This window comes from Polyodon spathula, chromosome 1 (genome assembly GCF_017654505.1).
Source record: "Polyodon spathula isolate WHYD16114869_AA chromosome 1, ASM1765450v1, whole genome shotgun sequence".
NCBI lineage: Eukaryota > Metazoa > Chordata > Actinopteri > Acipenseriformes > Polyodontidae > Polyodon > Polyodon spathula.
The window spans coordinates 82,638,708-82,659,858 of record NC_054534.1 but is presented as its reverse complement, the minus strand read 5'-3'; the positions used below and the strand labels follow the sequence as shown (position 1 = coordinate 82,659,858).

At 37.4% G+C, this 21,151-nt stretch overlaps 1 protein-coding gene across 1 annotated transcript in view; it reads left to right on the top strand.

The window, feature by feature from the left end:
- LOC121323314 (phospholipid-transporting ATPase ABCA1-like) overlaps positions 1–17,937 on the top strand; it is a 44,980-nt gene extending 27,043 nt beyond the window's left edge. The window contains exons 22-50 of the mRNA XM_041264307.1: positions 1,339–1,476; positions 1,608–1,828; positions 1,964–2,036; positions 2,348–2,550; positions 3,146–3,194; positions 3,498–3,614; positions 3,739–3,887; positions 4,227–4,351; positions 4,849–4,947; positions 5,391–5,580; positions 5,941–6,035; positions 6,143–6,175; positions 6,561–6,666; positions 6,763–6,837; positions 7,250–7,419; positions 7,703–7,880; positions 8,702–8,817; positions 9,513–9,657; positions 10,040–10,163; positions 10,415–10,544; positions 10,924–11,044; positions 11,147–11,209; positions 12,140–12,246; positions 12,382–12,523; positions 13,085–13,219; positions 14,153–14,256; positions 14,617–14,709; positions 15,096–15,339; positions 16,332–17,937. Of these exons, the coding sequence (XP_041120241.1) occupies positions 1,339–1,476; positions 1,608–1,828; positions 1,964–2,036; positions 2,348–2,550; positions 3,146–3,194; positions 3,498–3,614; positions 3,739–3,887; positions 4,227–4,351; positions 4,849–4,947; positions 5,391–5,580; positions 5,941–6,035; positions 6,143–6,175; positions 6,561–6,666; positions 6,763–6,837; positions 7,250–7,419; positions 7,703–7,880; positions 8,702–8,817; positions 9,513–9,657; positions 10,040–10,163; positions 10,415–10,544; positions 10,924–11,044; positions 11,147–11,209; positions 12,140–12,246; positions 12,382–12,523; positions 13,085–13,219; positions 14,153–14,256; positions 14,617–14,709; positions 15,096–15,339; positions 16,332–16,472 (3,686 nt within the window). The 3' untranslated portion in view covers positions 16,473–17,937. The remainder of the gene's footprint in view (positions 1–1,338; positions 1,477–1,607; positions 1,829–1,963; positions 2,037–2,347; positions 2,551–3,145; positions 3,195–3,497; positions 3,615–3,738; positions 3,888–4,226; positions 4,352–4,848; positions 4,948–5,390; positions 5,581–5,940; positions 6,036–6,142; positions 6,176–6,560; positions 6,667–6,762; positions 6,838–7,249; positions 7,420–7,702; positions 7,881–8,701; positions 8,818–9,512; positions 9,658–10,039; positions 10,164–10,414; positions 10,545–10,923; positions 11,045–11,146; positions 11,210–12,139; positions 12,247–12,381; positions 12,524–13,084; positions 13,220–14,152; positions 14,257–14,616; positions 14,710–15,095; positions 15,340–16,331) is intronic.
- Positions 17,938–21,151: the final 3,214 nt, after the last annotated feature.

The following is a 21,151-nucleotide window of genomic DNA, read 5'->3' as shown; positions in this document are numbered from 1 at the left end:
CACCATGGCAAGACTGAGCACAGCAACAAGACACAAGGTAGTTATACTGCATCAGCAAGGTCTCTCCCAGGCAGAAATTTCAAGGTAGACATGGGTTCCAGATGTGCTGTCCAAGCTCTTTTGAAGAAGCACAAAGAATAGGGCAACGTTGAGGACCGTAGACGCAGTGGTCAGCCAATGAAAAACTTACTGCAGCAGATGAAAAACACATCATGCTTACTTCCCTTCACAATTGGAAGATGTCCAGCAGTGCCATCAGCTGAGAATTGGCAGAAAACAGTGGGACCCTGGTACACCCATCTACTGTCCGGAGAAGTCTGGTCAAAAGTGGCCATCATGGAAGACTTGCGGCCAAAAAGCCATACCTCCAACGTGGAAACAAAGCCAAGCGACTCAACTATGCACGAAAACACAGGAACTGGGGTGCAGAAAAATGGCAGCAGGTGCTCTGGACTGATGAGTCAAAATTTGAAATATTTGGCTGTAGCAGAAGGCAGTTTGTTTACACGAATGAGTGTCTGCAAGCAACAGTGGAGCATAGTGGAGGTTCCTTGCAAGTTTGGGGCTGCATTTCTGCCAGTGGAGTTGGGGATTTGGTCAGAATTAATGGTCTCCTCAATGCTGAGAAGTACAGGCAGATACTTATCCGTCATGCAATACCATCAGGGAGGCATCTTATTGGCCCCAAATTACATCAGGGAGGCATCTGATTGACCCCAAACGTATAGCAAAAGTCATTAAGAACTATCTTCAGCGTAAAGAAGAACAAGGAGTCCTGGAAGTGATGGTATGGCCCCCACAGAGCCCTGACCTCAACATAATCGAGTCTGTCTGGGATTACATGAAGAGAGAGAAGCAACTGAGGCTGCCTAAATCCACAGAAGAACTGTGGTTAGTTCTCCAAGATGTTTGGGCCAACCTACCTGCCGAGTTCCTTCAAAAACTATGTGCAAGTGTACCTAGAAGAATTGATGCTGTTTTGAAGGCAAAGGGTGGTCACACCAAATATTGATTTGATGTAGATTCTTCTTCTGTTCATTCACTTTGCATTTTGTTAATTGATAAATATAATCTAGTAACATGTCTATTTTTGAAAGCATTCTTACTTTACAGCATTTTTTCACACCTGCCTAAAACTTTTGCACAGTACTGTATATAGGAAGTATGCACTATTATTTTGAAGGAAAATGTACATGAATGCGCCATCTGTGTCTTGTATCGAATATTACATATTTTACAGATATGAGTATTTACAGTATATATTGTTTTAATACTTAATGTATATGCAGCCTAAACCTTTATTTAACCATGTACTTCATGTGCCCTTATCTATTTCAGGTGGTATGCAACGAAAACTGTCAGTTGCCCTGGCATTTGTTGGAGGATCAAAGGTCGTTATTCTAGATGAACCTACAGCTGGAGTAGACCCTTACTCCCGCAGAGGAATCTGGGATCTGCTACTAAAATATCGCCATGGTAAGGGTAGTTTTTAATTTCTAAAATGGCTGTATGTTATTATGTAGCTCTTTCATTCTTTAAAAAGAAGGTTTTAATCTGCTGTATTCTGAATCGAGGGGGGGAAAAATCACCTTTGTTGTTTGCTGCAGGCCGCACGATCATCCTTTCAACACACCACATGGACGAAGCAGATATTCTTGGCGACAGAATCGCCATTATTTCTCACGGGAAGCTGTGCTGTGTTGGGTCATCGCTCTATCTGAAGAATCAACTGGGAACAGGCTACTACTTGACCCTGGTCAAAAAAGATGTGGAGCCGTCCCTGAGTTCATGCAGAAACAGCAGCAGCACAGTGTCATTCATTAAAAAGGTGTGTATTTTATAACATGTTTTCCACCTAACCAAATACTGTAATCCTAAGACAAATTGGCTCATAACTCCATGCAATAGCAGCGACACTTAGTATAATACATTTAAATTCCTATACTTTTTTTATTTTTTATAGGACGACAGTGTTTCCCAAAGCAGTTCTGATGCTGGACTTGGTAGTGACCACGAAAGTGACACGACCACTATAGGTAAGAGACTCGACTTGCACTATTCATACAAAGACAAATTCCAAAGTTTTCCATGGTATTAGGTAGGTACCAGTCCACCCTTCAGCTCCTGGGCCATAAATGTGTTTATGTGTCATTCATAGATTTTCACTTATGGAATGAATGGGAAGTACAAGGAATTAATTAAACTGTGCATTGGCCAAGGCACCTCCTTGTCTTGGTTTCTTGTAGTCGTTCCATAGAATTTATGATTGAAGATATTGATTTGAAGGTACCCTTAGAAACGTTTACTATAGTAAAAGTATTTAATCCATTCTATTTTTGCTTTTTAGATGTGTCTCTCATCTCAAACGTCATTCTGAAGCATGTTCCGAAGGCTCGAATGGTTGAAGATTTTGGACACGAGCTGACTTACGTTTTACCATATGAATCTGCAAAGGATGGTGCTTTTGTTGAGCTGTTCCACGAGATTGATGACAGACTGTCAGACCTGGGCATTTCCAGCTATGGAGTCTCAGACACTACACTAGAGGAGGTAAGAGCCTTTTATAGTGTATTACCAAAATAGATTTATTTCACAAGCACTGAGATCAAAATGAATTCATACCAAACCTAACACATGTGTCAAGAGCATAAGTTTGTATGTTGTATTTGAAAAAAAAAAAAATGAAATGCTAAATTATTATTTCAGAAATTAAACATCCACTTAGCTTTAGAAAATAATAGTTTACTGGTTGCGAAAGATATGCCTGGTGGGCACGTGAACAATTGGCAAACTGTTATGCCCGACATGAACATGATAGCCGACAGATACATAATACATTCACATTTATAATTTGGCCCATGGCCGTATTCATTGGAGCTAAGATGATTGCAATACAGTGATTAAGAATGGCTAGGCCAGCGGGCTGGGCAAGTGGCACTTGGGGCCACCTTCCCACAGTACAAGGCACGCTGCAGGGTGAAGGCAGGGAGGAGGAGGACTAAACAAAGAAACGACAGGGGTTTGAGGGCAGAGAGACCTATTTAACTGGTTAAACTGGTAACGTATGAGATTGATGGGTGGAATCTCCTTTCAGAAAGGCAACAAGTTTCCAATTCTTGTATTTTTTTTTTGTTTTTGTTTTTAGATTTTCCTTAAAGTGGCTGAAGACACTGGAGTTGATGTAGAAATTTCAGGTAGCTCTTTTTCTTTAAAACATCTTGAGCTAAGACAATAATTCACTTCACGTAAACCTAAAATGTATTACCTTGTTCATATTTTGGGGTATTTTATGGAGGCATTAGCAGAAACACACATCTAGAGATTCATGTATGCCAAGTTTTTATATACATGAAGGACTGCATAACGGTGTGTGTTGCTGCCGCAGTTAATAAGTTTTATAACTGGCTGAATGTTCTATAATAACAGTGGCAGGGTAGGGCAACTAAAGCTGAATCTATAGAATGAACAAATATTTCCATATGTCTATGTTTTTAAAGATGGCACCATCCCTGCACGGAGAAACAGAAGACATGCCTTTGGGGACAGACAAAGCTGCCTGAGACCATTCACTGAGGATGATGCCATTGATTTAAATGATTCTGATGTTGATCCAGGTAGCAATATTGCAAACAAAAAAAAACAAAACAAGAAATGACCAATAGTCATTATTCTGAAATGTGTGTATGATTTTCTGGTGTGTCGTACATGTTTTTTTTAATGATATATCCTGTTTTACAGAGTCAAGAGAGACAGACCTGCTAAGCGGAATGGATGGGAAAGGCTCATTCAAGGTGAAAGGATGGAGTCTTGTCAGGCAGCAGTTTGTTGCTTTACTGTGGAAAAGATTTTTGCACGCAAGGCGTTCTCGGAAGGGATTCTTTGCGCAGGTAAGGCAGTACTTTAAAATGTAACATGTAATTGCCATGTATTATGAATGACCTTTGTTGTGAAGGCAGACTTTGGTAAGATGTATTTGTGTTCCGTCCTATAACAAGTGTGCAGGTGCTGCTCTGATGGCATTGTGAGTAAATGGGAGCCAAGTCACTGCCACCTTATAACTGATTCTGCACTATAAAGGGCTGCCTTATGAAGCGGGGGTACTTTCTATAAAGGGCTGCCAAATGGGGGGGGGGGGGTACTTTCTCTTTGTTGTATTAATTTATTAAGATGCTCCCCTTCCCTTTGGTTGTAATTGTGTTAATAAGGTGACATCTCATTTGTTTCAGATTGTGTTACCAGCTGTGTTTGTGTGCATTGCTCTGGTGTTCAGCCTGATCATTCCTGCTTTTGGAAAATACCCAAGCCTGGAACTGCAGCCATGGATGTATGGTGAGCAGTACACTTTCATAAGGTACGTGGCCATTATAAGTGCGTGAGGATTATAGGGGATCTCTAAAACACTCACCTTTATGGTACTGATATTGAAAATATCAAGCTTTGATCTTTCTGTTATTTATATTGTTGTGATAATAAACAGACGTCATTTTAAAACCATAGTCAAATGCAGGTCCTTAGTTTTGTATTAAACAAGTTTTCTTATAAATTGGTGTTACTGTAATTCTCTAAATGTAGTGTACTCTTTTGCACATTTAAGGAGAATTTCTGCATGCTATAATCTGTATTATAAGGTGTGAAGTACCATAGGGCTAGTAGTTTTCCATGATACTTTAAGTCTCAATGAAGTCTGTTTTTGTAAGGGTGGTATGCGAGAGGTCTGCGTTATACAAGGGACGTTGCTGAGTCGCATACTGAGAGTCTTTGTTATGTCACAGAACTGTTCAGAACTGGGTTGCAAGTCAGCAGTTAGCCTGAGTGGAATATTCATTTGGTCTGAATGTCTTTTTACAGCAATGATGCCCCTGAGGATGCTCACATACAGACATTGTTTAGAGCTCTAACTAGCAAGCCTGGTTTTGGTACTCTCTGTATGAGTGGAGACCGTATTCCGTAAGTATCGCACTACAGTGTTTAAATAAACATTTTACTCAACAAGATACTGGTGCATATTTCACAATTCACCTTGACCTTCAGTATACAATACTTTAAGATTCTATTTTATTTTTTGCTTGTCTACATGTTTGTTTTTTATGTTTAGGCTAGTGCCGCCCTCAGTGTGCACAAGTCAAAATGTTTGTCTATTTGTCTTAGTTTCTTGTAGATTTACCTTAGAATTCTGAGTGACACAAAGTTGGAAGTTTTCATTTGGTGTTTTCTAAAATAGTATCTGTTCATTAATCCTGCTGTCATATGTGCTTTGATAGTTGCAATTTCTACATGTATTTTGTACTGCAAATCTTTTTTTTTTTTTTGGTCTGTACCTGTTTTTTTGTCTCCACATTCGGCAGTGTCATTACTGCATGTCTTATTGTGCCTTGTTCATTCCGGTGCAGTGATACCCCGTGCATGAGTGACAATGGTGAATGGACCATGCCCAAAGTACCGCAGAGTGTCATGGACATTTTTTTAAATGGAAACTGGACCATGGAAAACCCGTCTCCACCTTGTGAATGTAGCAAGGATGACAAAAAGAAAATGCTCCCTGAATGCCCCGCTGGGGCTGGTGGGCTGCCTCCCCCTCAGGTATTGGAAATTATTTTTTGACTGCCAACTGGTGAAAGCTGGAATTTTCATAAAGTCGCTCAAATCAAGACGATTGATAATTTGTTGTTTGAACTTTTGTTCAAGAGAAACAGTTTTAAAATCGAATTATATGATTCAATAGTTGCCAAAAAAAGTCACCTTAAATCTGTATAGTTTTTTTATCGCCTTAATGATGGTCTTTATCTGGACCCAAGGAAAGAGTACTGTCCTATATACTCATATATATGAGTGTTTACTCTAGCTATGATTTAGTGGATGGTTGGATCTTTTGTCTTCTTCAAACCACTTTCTGAAGAAATTTAAGGTCTTATTAAACTTTTATTTTTTGTATTTTCACAGATCACTCATGGTACCACAGACATTCTTCAGAACCTGACAGGCAGAAATATATCTGACTATCTGGTGAAAACATATGCAGAGATCATTGGGAAAAGGTATTATCAGACATATTTTCAAGAGAATGGGAATTACAGTATAATTGAATTGTATGTATTGTTTATTATTCAAATGCATTGTGTAATTGTGTAATTTATGTTCACAGCCTGAAGAACAAGATTTGGGTCAATGAATTCAGGTATGTATTTGCTATGTAAAGTTTAGTATCAGGAATGCTATCTGTTATTGTGTATAGTATTGTGTATAGTACCATAATTGTGTAGTTTTAACAAGTGTGGCATTCACACAAATTAACAAAAAAACGATCTTGACAAAACATGAATAAATAATACTCAAACAAACAGCTGGACTGTCAGACCACCAGATAGCTAACAGAATCAATACATTGTCTTACAAACGCAGAAGTAACATGCTTGGAGTGTAACATTTAAATACTGCACCTACAGTACAGCCATTTAAGATTCCATTACCATATCGATTCTGTTTTGAATTATGAAGCACCCATTAACGATATTGCTCTATTTATTGAGAATAATCCATTAATGAAAACCATTTTCATGTAGGTACGGTGGATTCTCATTGGGTGCAAGAAGTTCACAAGTCCTTCCTGCTGGCGAGGAACTCAACGATGCCATAACTCAAATCAGAAAGATCTTCAGCATAAAGGAGGTAAAATCTTTAGTGTGTGCGGATTTCAGTTTGGCAAAGAGATTTCAATTGGTTGTTTACTCCCCTTTAATACTTTTTGCATTAACTTACTTTCAGGGGAAAGCTGGAGATCGGTTTATGAGCAGCTTATCAGGATTCATTAAAGGGCTGGATACCAAAAATAATGTCAAGGTAAATCGTTACATTGTCCACTTACATGTATTTACAGCCCTTCTCTTTATTCCATTGCTGGCCTGTTTCAAGTTTGGATCCTGTTTAACTCACCACTGTAAACATCTACCTCAGTAACTCTATGATCAGCTAGTCAATGTGCTTTTTTGAAGATCTACACCACATTGCTAGGTAACCATATCTGAATGTCTTACAATTTGGGGCATTTGCCAGTGAAATAGCTGCTAAGCTATTGTTGTAAAGTACAGGGTCCACTGTGTCATTATACACTTTTATCAAGAATCAAAAACTATGCTGACACTATGTTTACTTCTAAAAATGTTTTTTATATAATGACCTTTAGAAAACCAATTTCACAAAACAGTGTGTGAAAGAGATGAACTAATACACCGACAAATTGTGCTGTTTTTAGATTTGGTTTAATAACAAAGGATGGCATGGAATCGGGGCCTTCCTGAATGTGATGAACAACGGTATTCTTCGTGCCAGTTTACCAGCGGGAAAAGATCCCAGTTTGTATGGAATCAGCGCCTTTAATCATCCCCTGAACCTCACCAAAGAACAGCTTTCTCAAGTTGCACTGTAAGTACTGTACCTATAGGACATTGTAACATGAAGTAATTTCTAAACATGTAATTTATGTCTGTAATGTTTCAATGTTAAACTATTTTTTTAATTTTTTTTTATTACTGTAATGCTAATTGAAGCCATCTGTAAGGAGTCTCTTATTGTATAGGAGATGTCTAAGAAGCCCACTTTGTTTCCCATACTTCACGAGATATTCATTCATCTCACAATTTATGTTAAAACATGAACTTAAATGTTGTTGATTTTTTTTATTTTTTTATTTTTTTTTTTTTTGTAGGATCACAACCTCTGTGGATGTTTTGGTCTCTATCTGTGTGATTTTTGCCATGTCATTCGTGCCGGCCAGTTTTGTAGTGTACCTCATTCAAGAGAGAGTTAGCAAGTCCAAGCACATGCAGTTCATCAGTGGGGTCAGACCCGGCCTCTACTGGCTTGCAAACTTCATCTGGGATATGGTGAGTCAAGGGAATTACAATACAGACTGTCACTGGCTTACCTATGGAAAAAGCTCTTTACTATGTGTTGGTAGTAATATTCCCAATTTGAATTAAATGAAAAAAATGCTTTCTAAAGAAAGATGCAGTCTTGGCATGTTCACAAAACATTAACTTTAACACAGTACCAAACTTCATTAAAACTTAAAAAAAAATTAGTCACTAAAGAAAGTGTAAACTTTATATCCTTGTACCTTTGTTTTGAATGAAAAATAACACAAACTATTAAAAATGCCTTTAGATTAAATACACTATGTAACACAATTTTTGTTCCTGGGTAGTAAGTGTTATTTCCTAATTGCTTATGCCTCAAAAGTATAGAAAATGGCTATTATTCCCCACAGACTTTGCTTTTGTGACCAGGACAGTGATATTTTGAAATATCACTGTTTCCAATGGGAAAACGGGCAAATGTGTGTCTTTTCGTTCACATAAAGTCAGAAAAAAACAACATATGAATCCAAATTAACATGTATTTAAACTAAAGTAATACAAAAATGACTACAAAAGATTTAGAAGTGAGTAGTTTTTCGAGATTTACGATTATACTGTATTTACACTTACTACCCAGGAACAAAAAAAAAAAAAAAAATTGTTACATGGTGATATCAATGTCTCACAACAAAAATGCAAAAAAAAAATCACAATGCTGCAGCTGTTTACATCATACACTAAAAGTTGCTGTACTACAAATTCCCAACTGATCTTTAATTGTATCGCTATATTGCCAGTATTTTTGGGAATAAAACCCGTTGTCAACAGTATTTTCCATTTTGTTTCAGTGCAACTATATAGTGCCAGCTACTCTCGTCATCATCATTTTTGTATGTTTTCAACAAAAGTCGTACGTTTCTGCTACCAACCTTCCTGTTCTGGCTCTGCTGCTGCTGCTGTATGGGTAGGTTTCTACAGACTTAAAGAAGAACAGTTGAATTGACATTTCCAATACTGAACTGTTTACTGATGTCAGAAGTATAATCATTACCTGCCAAAAGCAAGACAGTGCTCAGGGCTTTAATTTTGTCGACCATTATGTCCTTTGGCAAGAGACAGATTTGAATACCCTTTAACGGGTACGTAGAGGGTCTGGTGCAGCATGTGCACTAACACCTGTGAGTTTTGGAAGTGATGGACTAAGACATGGGCTTCAGCTAGGTCACTGTTCCAGCCATGTCCTTAATTATCAAACCCCAAACCAGGTCCTTAGCTGTTAATCAAACTGTAAACGTGGAATGGAAGGACATAGTGATTGCCTACCCCTGGTCTAGGGTAGAATTGTACAGTTAAGCAATTTGTTAGAAATACTATAGACAGAGAGCCACAGTAAGCATCAGTCAAAAGCATGGGTATAGGACAGTGATCTGTTGCCATAGCTATGATTATGGGAATATCAGTAGGAAGCTCAAACAGACAGCTTAAACACCTTCCAGATCAACGGAACATCTGTCTGTTGCTGAAACATTTATTATTATTATTATTATTATTATTATTATTATTATTATTATTATTTATTATTATTATTATTATTATTATTATTACGATATATTGCATGTTTTCATGTGTATATATATATATATATATTTTTTCATATAGGTGGTCCATTACTCCTTTGATGTACCCTGCATCGTTCCTGTTTAAAATCCCCAGTACTGCTTATGTCGTACTCACCAGTGTTAACCTGTTCATTGGAATCAATGGCAGTGTTGCAACCTTCGTTCTTGACCTTTTTGGCAATGACGTAAGTCACAGTATTATTGGTCAAACTAAGAAGGTTTGAGCATATGTTGTCCAATGTACTATATTTTATAGTTTGTTATTTACTTAGGTTATGTTTTTATTTATTACCAAGACCAAAGGTACTTCCCAGCAGAAAGGATACAGGACTGAACCATCTTCATACAATATCATTAAATATAGAGGGGTAGACATAGGGCCAGGGCAAAGGGAGGTCATAGAAAGAACAAAAGGGGGATGTGATTGGTGCTCCAGAATAGAACAAATAAGTACAATCTAGATTGGCAAGGTGTGTTTACAAGCACATTTTTAGAATACTTACATTATTTTTTAGTTGTTCACCTCTGCATATGGATCAATCTAATCTTTTGACTCTTTTTCAACAGAGTCACAACTCGATTAATGATATCCTGAAGTCTGTATTCCTAATCTTTCCTCACTTTTGTCTGGGACGAGGTCTTATCGACATGGTGAAGAATCAGGCAATGGCTGATGCTTTGGAAAGATTCGGTAAGCTGTTGTTTAACTGGAAATCATATAAAGTAGAAATGAGAATGCTTTTTTTCACATCATTGAACAACAGAAATTTCTAGAATTTTCTAATTTGCCATAACATTTATGTGTTGTGGGGAAAGAGAACACCTTCTAATATTTGTTTCATGAAAACTGGCATGGGGAAAAACATGTTCAAGCACATTTCAAAACATATATATTGTTTATTACATTTTATTAATTGAATTGCTCTTGTTCCATTGTTTCAGGTGAAAACCGCTTCAGGTCGCCATTCTCCTGGGATTTGGTTGGAAGAAATCTCTTTGCTATGGCAGTGCAAGGGGCTGTCTTCTTCTGCATTACAGTACTAATCCAATACAGATTCTGTATCAAACCCAGGTAACATTAATTTGCAAGTCTTTTTACATAGATTTTATTTTAAATGATAATCATAAATGATGCACAAAGCAATACGTATTTATTCTGCACACTTTACATTTGCAGTAATAAAACATGCAGTGTATTGCAATCACATGCCTTTTACAATGCTACTTGTTGTTCTGCAGTAGTACTACTTGTTGCATTGCTATTGTATTACTGTTGTAGTATCGATATGTTATACACAGTAGAGCTGGTTCTAGTATACATAATCACAGCATTCTTCATTTTGTAAAAGACAGCTTCTAGTCCAGTATTTGTCCTGGACGCAAGACTACCCAACACAGTAAGCTAAAGAACACAAACAAATTTTGTTTATATTCTGTTTTTTTTTTTTCAGACGGGTATCTGCAAAACTTCCACCAATACATGATGAAGATGAAGACGTGGCCAAAGAGAGGCAGCGAATACTGAGCGGTGGTGGCCAGAGTGACATTCTGGAACTCAAAGAGCTGACTAAGGTGAGATGATGCAACAAGCACAACAACACCAGACTATTGGCTCCCAGGAAGTGAGAGGTGGTGTGATTTGAATTGCTCAGCACCTTTATCTTTGTTCTACAGATATACAGGATGAAGCGCAAGCCAGCTGTCGACAGACTCTGTGTTGGAATTCCCCCAGGAGAGGTAACGTCATTTATTTTTATTGTAGCGACATAAGCATAATGTAATGTTCTGCTATAGTGGGAGAATATTGATCTCAGTTGTCTTTAAAATGTATTTCATAAAGTCCTGTAGTACAAACTTACACTACAAAAGAACCAGCGTTATGTAGATTTTGCTTTGTTGCAGTCATGTTTTCAGCATGTTAAAATGTTTCATACTTAGAAATGTTCATTTTAAGCCTCCGCACAAAGTAGTTAATTTCTTGTTGTAGTTTAAGTTTCATTTATAATAATGTAATTATATAGTAACTACAACGTAATTGCAATTGAAATCAAATGATGTAAACATGAACCACACGTTACACATTAAAGCTGACATTACACATTAAACCACTGAACATGAATTCATGATGAACTGGGACAACATAACCGTGAGCAGACATAGAGTTGCTACGAACATGACCAGGTGCAGAAGGAATGATCAGTTGATGTTTAAAATGGATTAGGTGCTTAGTTAACATGAGCAGGAAAAGAAGAGCATGGCCACTGCTTGTCTGGCAGAAATACTGTAAATAGCAAGGCAGGACGTTTGGTGCATTTTCATTGATAAACTTAAATAATGTTATTAACTATGCACGTTACAAAAATGTATTTGTTGAATCGATTATCCAGTATTTATATCGATGTATATAGTGAGGAATGAAATCGATCGAAAAATCGATTTTCATTTTAATCGTAGCGGCCCTAAAATGACATTGATATAAGTGCAATTTAAAATAAAGTATTACCTAGCATAAAAATAACAGTGCTCTTTGGCACTATAGTAAAAAGCTGAAATCTGCCCCAGTATCTCATTTTGAGACCCCCATTAGAATAGTATTAGTATTTGTTTTTTAACACAACATTGAGGATGTTATAGTCAGTGACGTAACCCTTCTCACACTTTGTGTAGTGCTTCGGATTGCTTGGTGTGAATGGCGCTGGGAAAACAACCACCTTCCAAATGCTGACTGGAGACACAGATGTCACTGGCGGGGAAGCTTTTCTTAACGGAAAGAGGTGATAATGAAATTAAGTACCGGTTATTTTAACAAACAATGTTTCATTTTTTGGTTTCGGTCATCACATTGGTGATGTTTCAGTCATTTTTAAGTTTCAGCAGCGTTTTTATTTCCTGTGTTGCTTCCTTTGCAGCGTCCTGTCAGAGATTCATGATGCCCACCAGAACATGGGTTACTGCCCTCAGTTTGATGCCATTAATGAACTACTGACTGGAAGAGAACACTTGGAGTTGTATGCCATTTTACGTGGAGTTCCCGAAGAAGAAGTTTGTAAGGTACGATGCCAAACAACGAAAAAGTGCCATAGATTTAAACAGGTTTCATCAAACTAGCATGTAGGAACTTGTATTCCTTTGAATCATTGAAAATGTTGGTCAGTTACATATTGTAGAAGCCTCAACAGCCTGGAAACTATTATTCTCATTTTCTTGTACACCTGATTTTGACATATTGCTCTTAATTGCAATTGTCAAGGTCATTTATTTCAAAAGGTTAGACTACATGTTAAAAAGGTCAGTGTATGTTTGTTATTGCCGATGCCAGACAAACCAGCCAGGTAATTGAATTAAAATGTTTTTTATTTGGCCGTATTTTTGGTTGTGTGTGAATGTAGCTTATTGCAAGAATGAAGCAGCGATGCTTGTCTTTCATGTCATCAACAGTTTATTGACATTACCTATCACTGTTTACAATAATGGTGTCACATGCTGTATTGTGACCTCCTTCATTCAGAATATACGATGCTTGGAAAGTTCTTTGGAGCAGACTCTGATTTATCAAATAATGTGCTATACTGAATTCCCACCCTCATTCTAAGCCTTCATTGCTTTTTGCAGGTTGCTGAATGGGGAGTTCGTAAACTGGGACTTGTGAAATACATGGACAAAGGAGCTGGGAATTACAGTGGAGGGAACAGACGCAAGCTGTCCACTGCAATGGCTCTGACCGGAGGACCACCGGTAGTATTCCTGGTGAGTAAAAAATGAAAGCTCTTCATGCCCTGCTCTACATACTAAAGCACGAGCAGTTACTATTGTCGCCATCTCACCCTCTTTCCTTCCCATACTCCTGCCAGAAACTGATAATGATGTACTCCCTCCTCCCTTCCTTCCTTCCTTGCCAGATAGCAGTCTCTCCCTTCTACAAACATGCTGCATGTTGTTACATGTTAAATATTTTTGGAGAACACTTCAGAGGCTTGTAAAATACTGAATATTTTAATACATCTTCCCTGTTGTGCATTTTCATTTGCCATATTCGTCTCAGATGTGCATTTGTATTATTATAATTAATTTATTAATAATTCTTTGTTTGGAAGCTATGCGTTCAGGTAGCATTGCACTTCTTTGTGTTCCATGGCATCGACCAACTAGTTACTTCCCCAATTTACTGATGTGCTTTCAGACAGTAACATGCTTTGAGCCAGAGGGCAGTGCTCAGATGAAGTGACTCAGTAAAAAGCAGTAACAGACCTAAGTAGAGAATGGAAACTGACAGTTTTTTTGTTTTTTAACCTGGTTTAGCACTAGTTACTGTTTGCATGGTACTTTTACACCTTTACCGACGCTTTTTCCATGGTTATACTTTGCATCTATAATGCTTTACCCTGGTTTCCCATTTTTTAATTTTTTTTTTTAATTTGCTTTACCATACCTCTTTGTTTTTTTACCAGGCTTTCACTGTGCTTTATTACACTTTGCAATGTTTTTTTTTTTTGCCATGGGGAAACTTTTTAAAGGGATTTCACAATTTAAAATGACAATACATGTTTGCTACAATATGTATTTCCTTCAAAACTGTAGATCTTACGCGTAACAAACAAGTGCCCAGCATGTTACATTTATCTATATTATTTTGTAATGTAATGTTTTAACCTGCTAATGGTGGTTTGATGTCTGTATTAGGATGAGCCAACCACAGGGATGGACCCCAAGGCACGCAGAGCCCTGTGGAACTGTATTCTTGGCATCATCAAAGAAGGAAGATCTGTGGTGCTTACCTCACACAGGTATGAAATTACATATCAATAAATACCACATCTACCAAAATACACACAGTAGAAACGTTTCTGATCAATGTGTAACTGTCTTGTAAAATGATCAGTACTTCAGTCAGTTCTTGTTGAATGGCAGTACTGAATGGCTTGTCTGTACAGGTAGTTAGTACGTTTATAAACATTAATCTTAAAACTACTTTTACCACCTATGTCTTGTCTTTTTATTTTCACTCTTGTGGTTTATTAAGTCACCCCCAATGGAATTACTGTACATGATATAATTGCGTATTCATTCATTGCGTATTCACTCAAGATTGGTTTTTCTATAGTGATCTGGTCTAATTAGTCTAACCGGTCATTTTGTTTTGACAGTATGGAGGAATGTGAAGCACTTTGCACTCGAATGGCTATCATGGTAAACGGCAGGTTCAGGTGCCTTGGCAGCGTGCAGCATCTTAAAAACAGGTACTTATATAAGTTTTTATTATATCATTATTCGGAAAGACTGTGATGAAAAGGCTGATATTCGTGTAGCTTGTGTTCTCGCGTCTGTGACAAATTTTGTAGCAGAGAGAAAGTGCAGAAAGAGAAAAATACCATGAAATATGTTTGATATGCGTTTACTTAGCATATCATCTGTATAAATGTGATGACACGAAGGCTTGTACAGTTTTGTATTTTCTTTGTTGGTTTAATGCAATTGTCTGATGATTACATCAGATGCATTCAGTCTGGTGACACAGCAATAACAAAAAAAAAAAACTGAACAATAAAATTTTGCCTAGCTAAATAAAATGCAATTTGCCGTTTAAATGCCCAGCATGTTTATTCTGTTCTGTAATTGTTTGCAGGTTTGGAGACGGCTACACAATAATTCTTCGTGTAGCAGGCCCACATCCTGACCTGAAGCCTGTCATGGAGTTCATTGAATGTGAGCTTCCTGGCAGTGTGCTGAAGGAGAAACATCGAAACATACTTCAGTATCAACTGCCGTCCTCGCTCTCCTCCCTGGCCCGGCTATTCAGCATCCTTTCTAAAAACAAGAGCCAGCTCAGAATAGAAGACTATTCAGTATCACAAACTACACTCGACCAAGTGAGTCACACGCTAATTCACTTGCTTGTGTTTTGTAAGTCAAAACTAAATGGCCAGCAAAATGCTACATACCAATAGTATAGATACAGTAGAGTTACAGTGTCCTCTTTTTCACCTTTTGTTATTGCAAATGCATGAATTTTAGTAATAGTGAATGGCAGGCAAATTGAATTGGCTACATTCAGGCCTGGGCCTCTCTGAAGCAGATAATGCCATATATGTTTATTTTTACACACACATTTTCAATGTCCCTGTAGAATTTAATAAAAAGGGAGTGTACTGTTCATCTTTTAGAAACCTTCTTTACTGATTCGCCATCTCAGAGGACTGGTGAACCATTGTTTAGCTTACTCTGAGGATTTTATGGAGAAATCTCACACGGATAAAAGTACTGATTTGAAACATAAACTGGAGTTCAAGTACAGATAAAAATGTGACTATCCACTAATAAGAATTATGATTATTATTGTGAATAATTACACCGTGTAACAATTTTTTTTTTTTTTTTTTTTTCCTGGGTAGTAAGTGTTATTTCCTAATTGCTTATGCCTCAAAAGTATAGAAAATGGGTATTATTCCCCACAAACTTTGCTTTTGTGACCAGGACAGTGATATTTTGAAATATCACTATTTCCAATGGGAAAACGGGCAAATGTGGGTCTTTTCGTTCACATAAAGTCAGAAAAAAACAACATATGAATCCAAATTAACATGTATTTATACTAAAGTAATACAAAAATTACTATACTTTTATATTATTCTTCTATACTTTTGAGGCATAAGCAATTAGGAAAAAACACTTACTACCCAGGAACAAAAATTGTGTTACATGGTGTTATATAACTTGTGAGTATATGCAATATATTGTAGTGTTGACATTTGTTGTTAGTTGACATGCTGCTAGTTCATGTATTAATACCACAACACTTTATAATTGGAAATGTGGGTTTACATGAAGTGAGTTTCCTTTCTTGTTTTTCCTTTCTTTGTAGGTATTTGTAAATTTTGCCAAGGACCAAAGTGATGAAGACCACTCAAAGGACAATTCAGTTCACAAAAAAGAAGCTGTGATAAATATTTCACTCCTTAATTCCTTTTTGAAAAACGACAAGGTGAAAGAAAGCTATGTGTGATTTTTTTTTTCAGACTGAAATTGCAGTAGCAACATATTGGAAAGAATGGAGGCTTTTTTTCAGCTGTTCGGTGTAAAGGAGCAAAGGAAGGAAAACTGGACGCTGTACTGAAACTATTCAATGCAAGTCAATGCAAAAATTCCACTTAAAAAATTCCTGTTTAGTTTAGTGGAAAAAAAAAAAACTTGAATAGAGATATGTATTCTTACAGTGTAACTTTATACATTGTGGATGCTCAGCTCAGTTTGTTTATGTTTCGTATATTCTCAATGAAGACATATTTATATCTAGTCACCCACTGCCAGTAAAATATGGTCATTTAAGTTCTGCACATTTTTACGAAGTGGCTTATTGCACAGTGATTGGTAGGCTGTGGATTTCTCTAAATTGTCTTCATATATATCTATGAAGCCAAACAATAAGCTAAACAATTTTGGCATTTTGATGACCAATGCAGCATTACAGTTACTGTAAACCTACACTTTCAACAAGCGGCTGCAGAAATCCCTTCAGATTTATTCACAGGCTTTGATGGTGCAATAATAATGGTCTGTGATTGTACTACCTGTATCTGTTACACAGTGGGGTCACTTTTTTGTACATGTATTCTTTGTATACATGTGTTTCATAAAATGAAAGAATACTGGAATATCAATCAGTAAGAACATAACAGGATACAATCAGAACAGTTAGACAATGTCTTCAGAACAGGACAGAGCAGATATCATCAGTTTCACAAGGGCGTTGACAATCAGGATGCCTGACCTTGTGTCTATGTTGGTAAACTGTTATATTGAAATGAAGCTGGCCTAGCATTCCTTGTAAATGGCCAGTCGCCATGCCCCATTCCACTATTTAATACACATGTTGCTTTTCCTTTAGATTACATTTCAAAACTATTCTTCAGCTGTCCATATTGTGTGGTCTTTAGTGTACATTAATATACACAGTGCTTATGTCAATGTCGCTGCTGAAGATGAAACAGTAACCACTTGTCTGATAATGTGATCAACCCAAGATACACTGTTCTTTATTATTTCATTTGTAGAAAACAACAATGTTGCTTCTCTAAAACTGTTTTACTAGATTTCCGGTATATATATATATATATATATATATATATATATATATCATTTCTAGGGACTAGGCTAACTAAGGTATAAGAAAGTAATTTGTATCCTTGTCGTTATTGTTGGTCTTTCATTGCAAGCACTTTACAGTCTTTCTTGGGGTCTTTTCTTTTTTTGCACTGGATATCTGCAGACTTTATAAGATATACACAAACTTTTAAGTTTTGTCCTACTATGGTCATTTTTAAATTATGTCCTATGGTCTTTTTTTTTTTTTTTTTTTTGAATATCAATAACTGTTTACGTAAAGTATTACAAAAGACTGTATGGGAATATCAATGTTATTTGTCTTATATAATGTACTTATTTACAAAATAAAACTTGACACATTTTCACATCTTGTGGTAACTTAAATTCTAACTTAACATCTAATTGTCTTCACATATTGTAAAAATGTTTTTTAAAGATAAACCCTTTCAGAAATTTAAGCTTTTGAGATACTGATTCATTTTTGTATTTTAAGTGTTAGTCCCAAGTTCCATTATATGACTCATATTTACCCTTCTGTTGGTGTAGCAGCAACAGATATCCACAAGGTGGCAAATAGACAAAAAAGGATCTCTCTCAGAAGCACAGTCAATGCTTAATCTCTGCCAAAATTGTACATACGACTTTTACGACCACATGACCATGCTGGAAGTACTATCCCTACGTAGAGAACAAATGAAAATATCTTCTTTTTTAGGAAGCTACTTTTCCCCAGTGGAGCGTAACCCTAAAATGTTTCTATAATATATTTCTACTGTAGCGCTCTCGTTTCCCATAGACAGGCACATCACCCAGGGCAAGGCACTCCACACACAGGCGGGGGGCTGGCGCAAAACCGGAACCTCTTGCTCTAAAGCATAGCATCGATACAGCTGTACAAAAGAGCCAATTCCTTTGCAAGGAACACGTCAGGCTCACATTTCTGTGTGTGATTACGTCAAGAACAGATTCAGGAATACTAAACCATTTTTAATTCAAAGTTTCAAGTTCAAGTTTTGTGACAAGGTCAGATTTGAGGTGTATCACATGGATTTTCAGTAGATCTCAGGGCTCCGACGTTACTTTGTCTTAACGGCAACCCTATCAAACCTAGCTACAGCAACAACCTCACTACTCAAGTATTGCCCAAAAAAAGCAAATATGTTGAAACAGCAAGAAACAATTGTGTGCCACCAGTAATGCAGAACTGTTCTGAACATTAACTATAAAGTGACATTTGCATTTTAAAATAACACAGACATTTTAAAAAGACGAAACTCACTAGAGACATGTATAAACTATACAAACAGGTATTCAGTTAAAAGGGAGTCTATGTCTACAATAGTTGATTCTGAAATGTTGTGAGTGACCATATAGCTCCAAGTTCACCAGGACAGTTTGGGACAGTTCAGGCTTGTCAACTTCCAAGGCAATGAATTCTGGTATGTTTTACCTTTCTCAGGTACATGTTTCTTTTCATTAAGAAAAGCAGGACTACACTTACCAGAATGCACTGGGATAGGAGTTAAAAATCCTGAACTAACTCAAAGTGTCCCAGTGTGAATGTACATTCCACCATGGTCTAATGTAGTCCCCTAAACACAATGTAGCATTAACCTGCTCATTTAGTTTTCATTATAGTAGTCTTGCACGTAGGGCACAAAAAAATTGGAGGTATAACATGACTTTTTTACACTTTTACACAGAGAATTGTGGTAGTCTGGAACCAACTCCCCAGTAATGTTGTTGAAGCTAACACCCTGGGATCCTTCAAGAAGCTGCTTGATAATAAACTACTAACAAGCAAACAAGCAAAATGGGCCGAATGGCCTCCTCTTGTTTGTAACCTTTCTTATGTTCTTATGAATAGTAAAGGAAGCTATGTACAAAAAGGACTTGGGAGTAGTAGTGGATGAATCCCTTAAGCCAAGAAGCTATAAAAAGGCAACTAGAATGTTAGGTTATATAGCCAAGACAGCTGAATTCAAATCAAGAGAAGTTATACTAAAATTATACAATGCACTGGTACGACCACACCTAGAATATTGTGTCCAGTTCTGCTCCCCATATCATAAGAAAGACATTGAGGCATTGGAAAGAGTACAAAGGAGAGCTACATGATTCATTCCAGGATTAAAAGGCATATCCTGATGATAGACCGAAAGAACTGAATCTGTATAGCCTAGAAAGAAGGAGAGTCAGAGGTGACTTAATAGAGGTATTTAAAATTGTCAAGGGGTTTAACAAAGTAACAGCTGAGGATGATTTTTCACAGGGCACAGAGAACAGTCAGGGGCCGAGGGGAGGAGCTTTCTCACAGATAGGGATGTGAACCATTGGAACAGGCTGCCGGACAGAGTTGCTGAAGCAGACACTATCAGATCATTCAAGAATAGACTGGATGCTGTCATGAACAATACTGTATAACCCTCTCTGTGACCATAATAAGACCTTTAGCTAGCCGCCTTGGGGAAGGGTGGTCCATCTAGCCACGGATTCCCAGAGGTTTCATTTTTCCTACTAACCTGGTTAGGGTTTGTTCTGTTTTTCCTCTCTTTTAGAAACCTAGCTAACGGACCACATTGGCACCAAAGCGAGCGAACATAGGTGGGCCGAATGTCCTCCCCGTGTTCTGGAATTTTTATATTTATATTAGTCATGACCAAGCACAGCTGTCAGTTTAGCTGGAATTATGTTCTGTATCTCAACAGAGGTTCCATTATGATAAATAACAGGTTGCACATTGAAGGTGATTGCACAACACCTGTATTATAACAGTTGTCTGCACTCAAGTCACACTTCTAATTAGCATGGCTGGTTGATAAATAATTCTTAACATCACAGCACAGTATGCAATATAGCCTTAGAGTAAATGTTGACACAGGAGGTGAGTGCTGTGTGAATACAACAAAATGTCCAGACAAGGCTTTGTAATGTAAAACGCAGGTTATTTATTCTACACTTGTTTTTCAAATAATATACACAAATCCCAAATAATAATACCCCAACCCTATACCAACAATGTTATAGGGTAAGGCGAAATGAGGTTCTGTTCTCAATAATAAACAAAGTCCCACGCTCCGATAACCACGATCCTCTGTACACGAAATTGAGTTCTGGTGCAGGTTGTGGTGAGTGTCCGTGCTGTGCAGTGGTGAAGGTAGTCCTCAAAGTGGGGTGCTGGCTCCTGGCTCCTAATCCTAATCTGCAAAATAAACAACACTTAATTTAAAACAGCAAAGACCACAATGCTCTGGCTCAGGCTTCATAACCAGCATAAGAGAGCTGTACTCACACAATTGCGTCCCTTTTGTACTCTCGAACTCCTCCCTGTAATCCATGGTTTATCCAATCGCTGCCTGTTCTGTTTCTGATCACTTGCATCTACGCGTCTTCCCCAAGATGGCTGACTTCCTGTTTCCACCAATTTGTCAAGGGGAAAACATACAGCCACCCTTACACAGCGCCTTTTCTGGTAAAGAGGGAGGTTTATAGCTTTATACCTTCGTTGTCTGTCACACACCTACTTTTGTGGACAAAATATAAGTGATATATAAGCGACAAGCATTGTGAGAGAACACA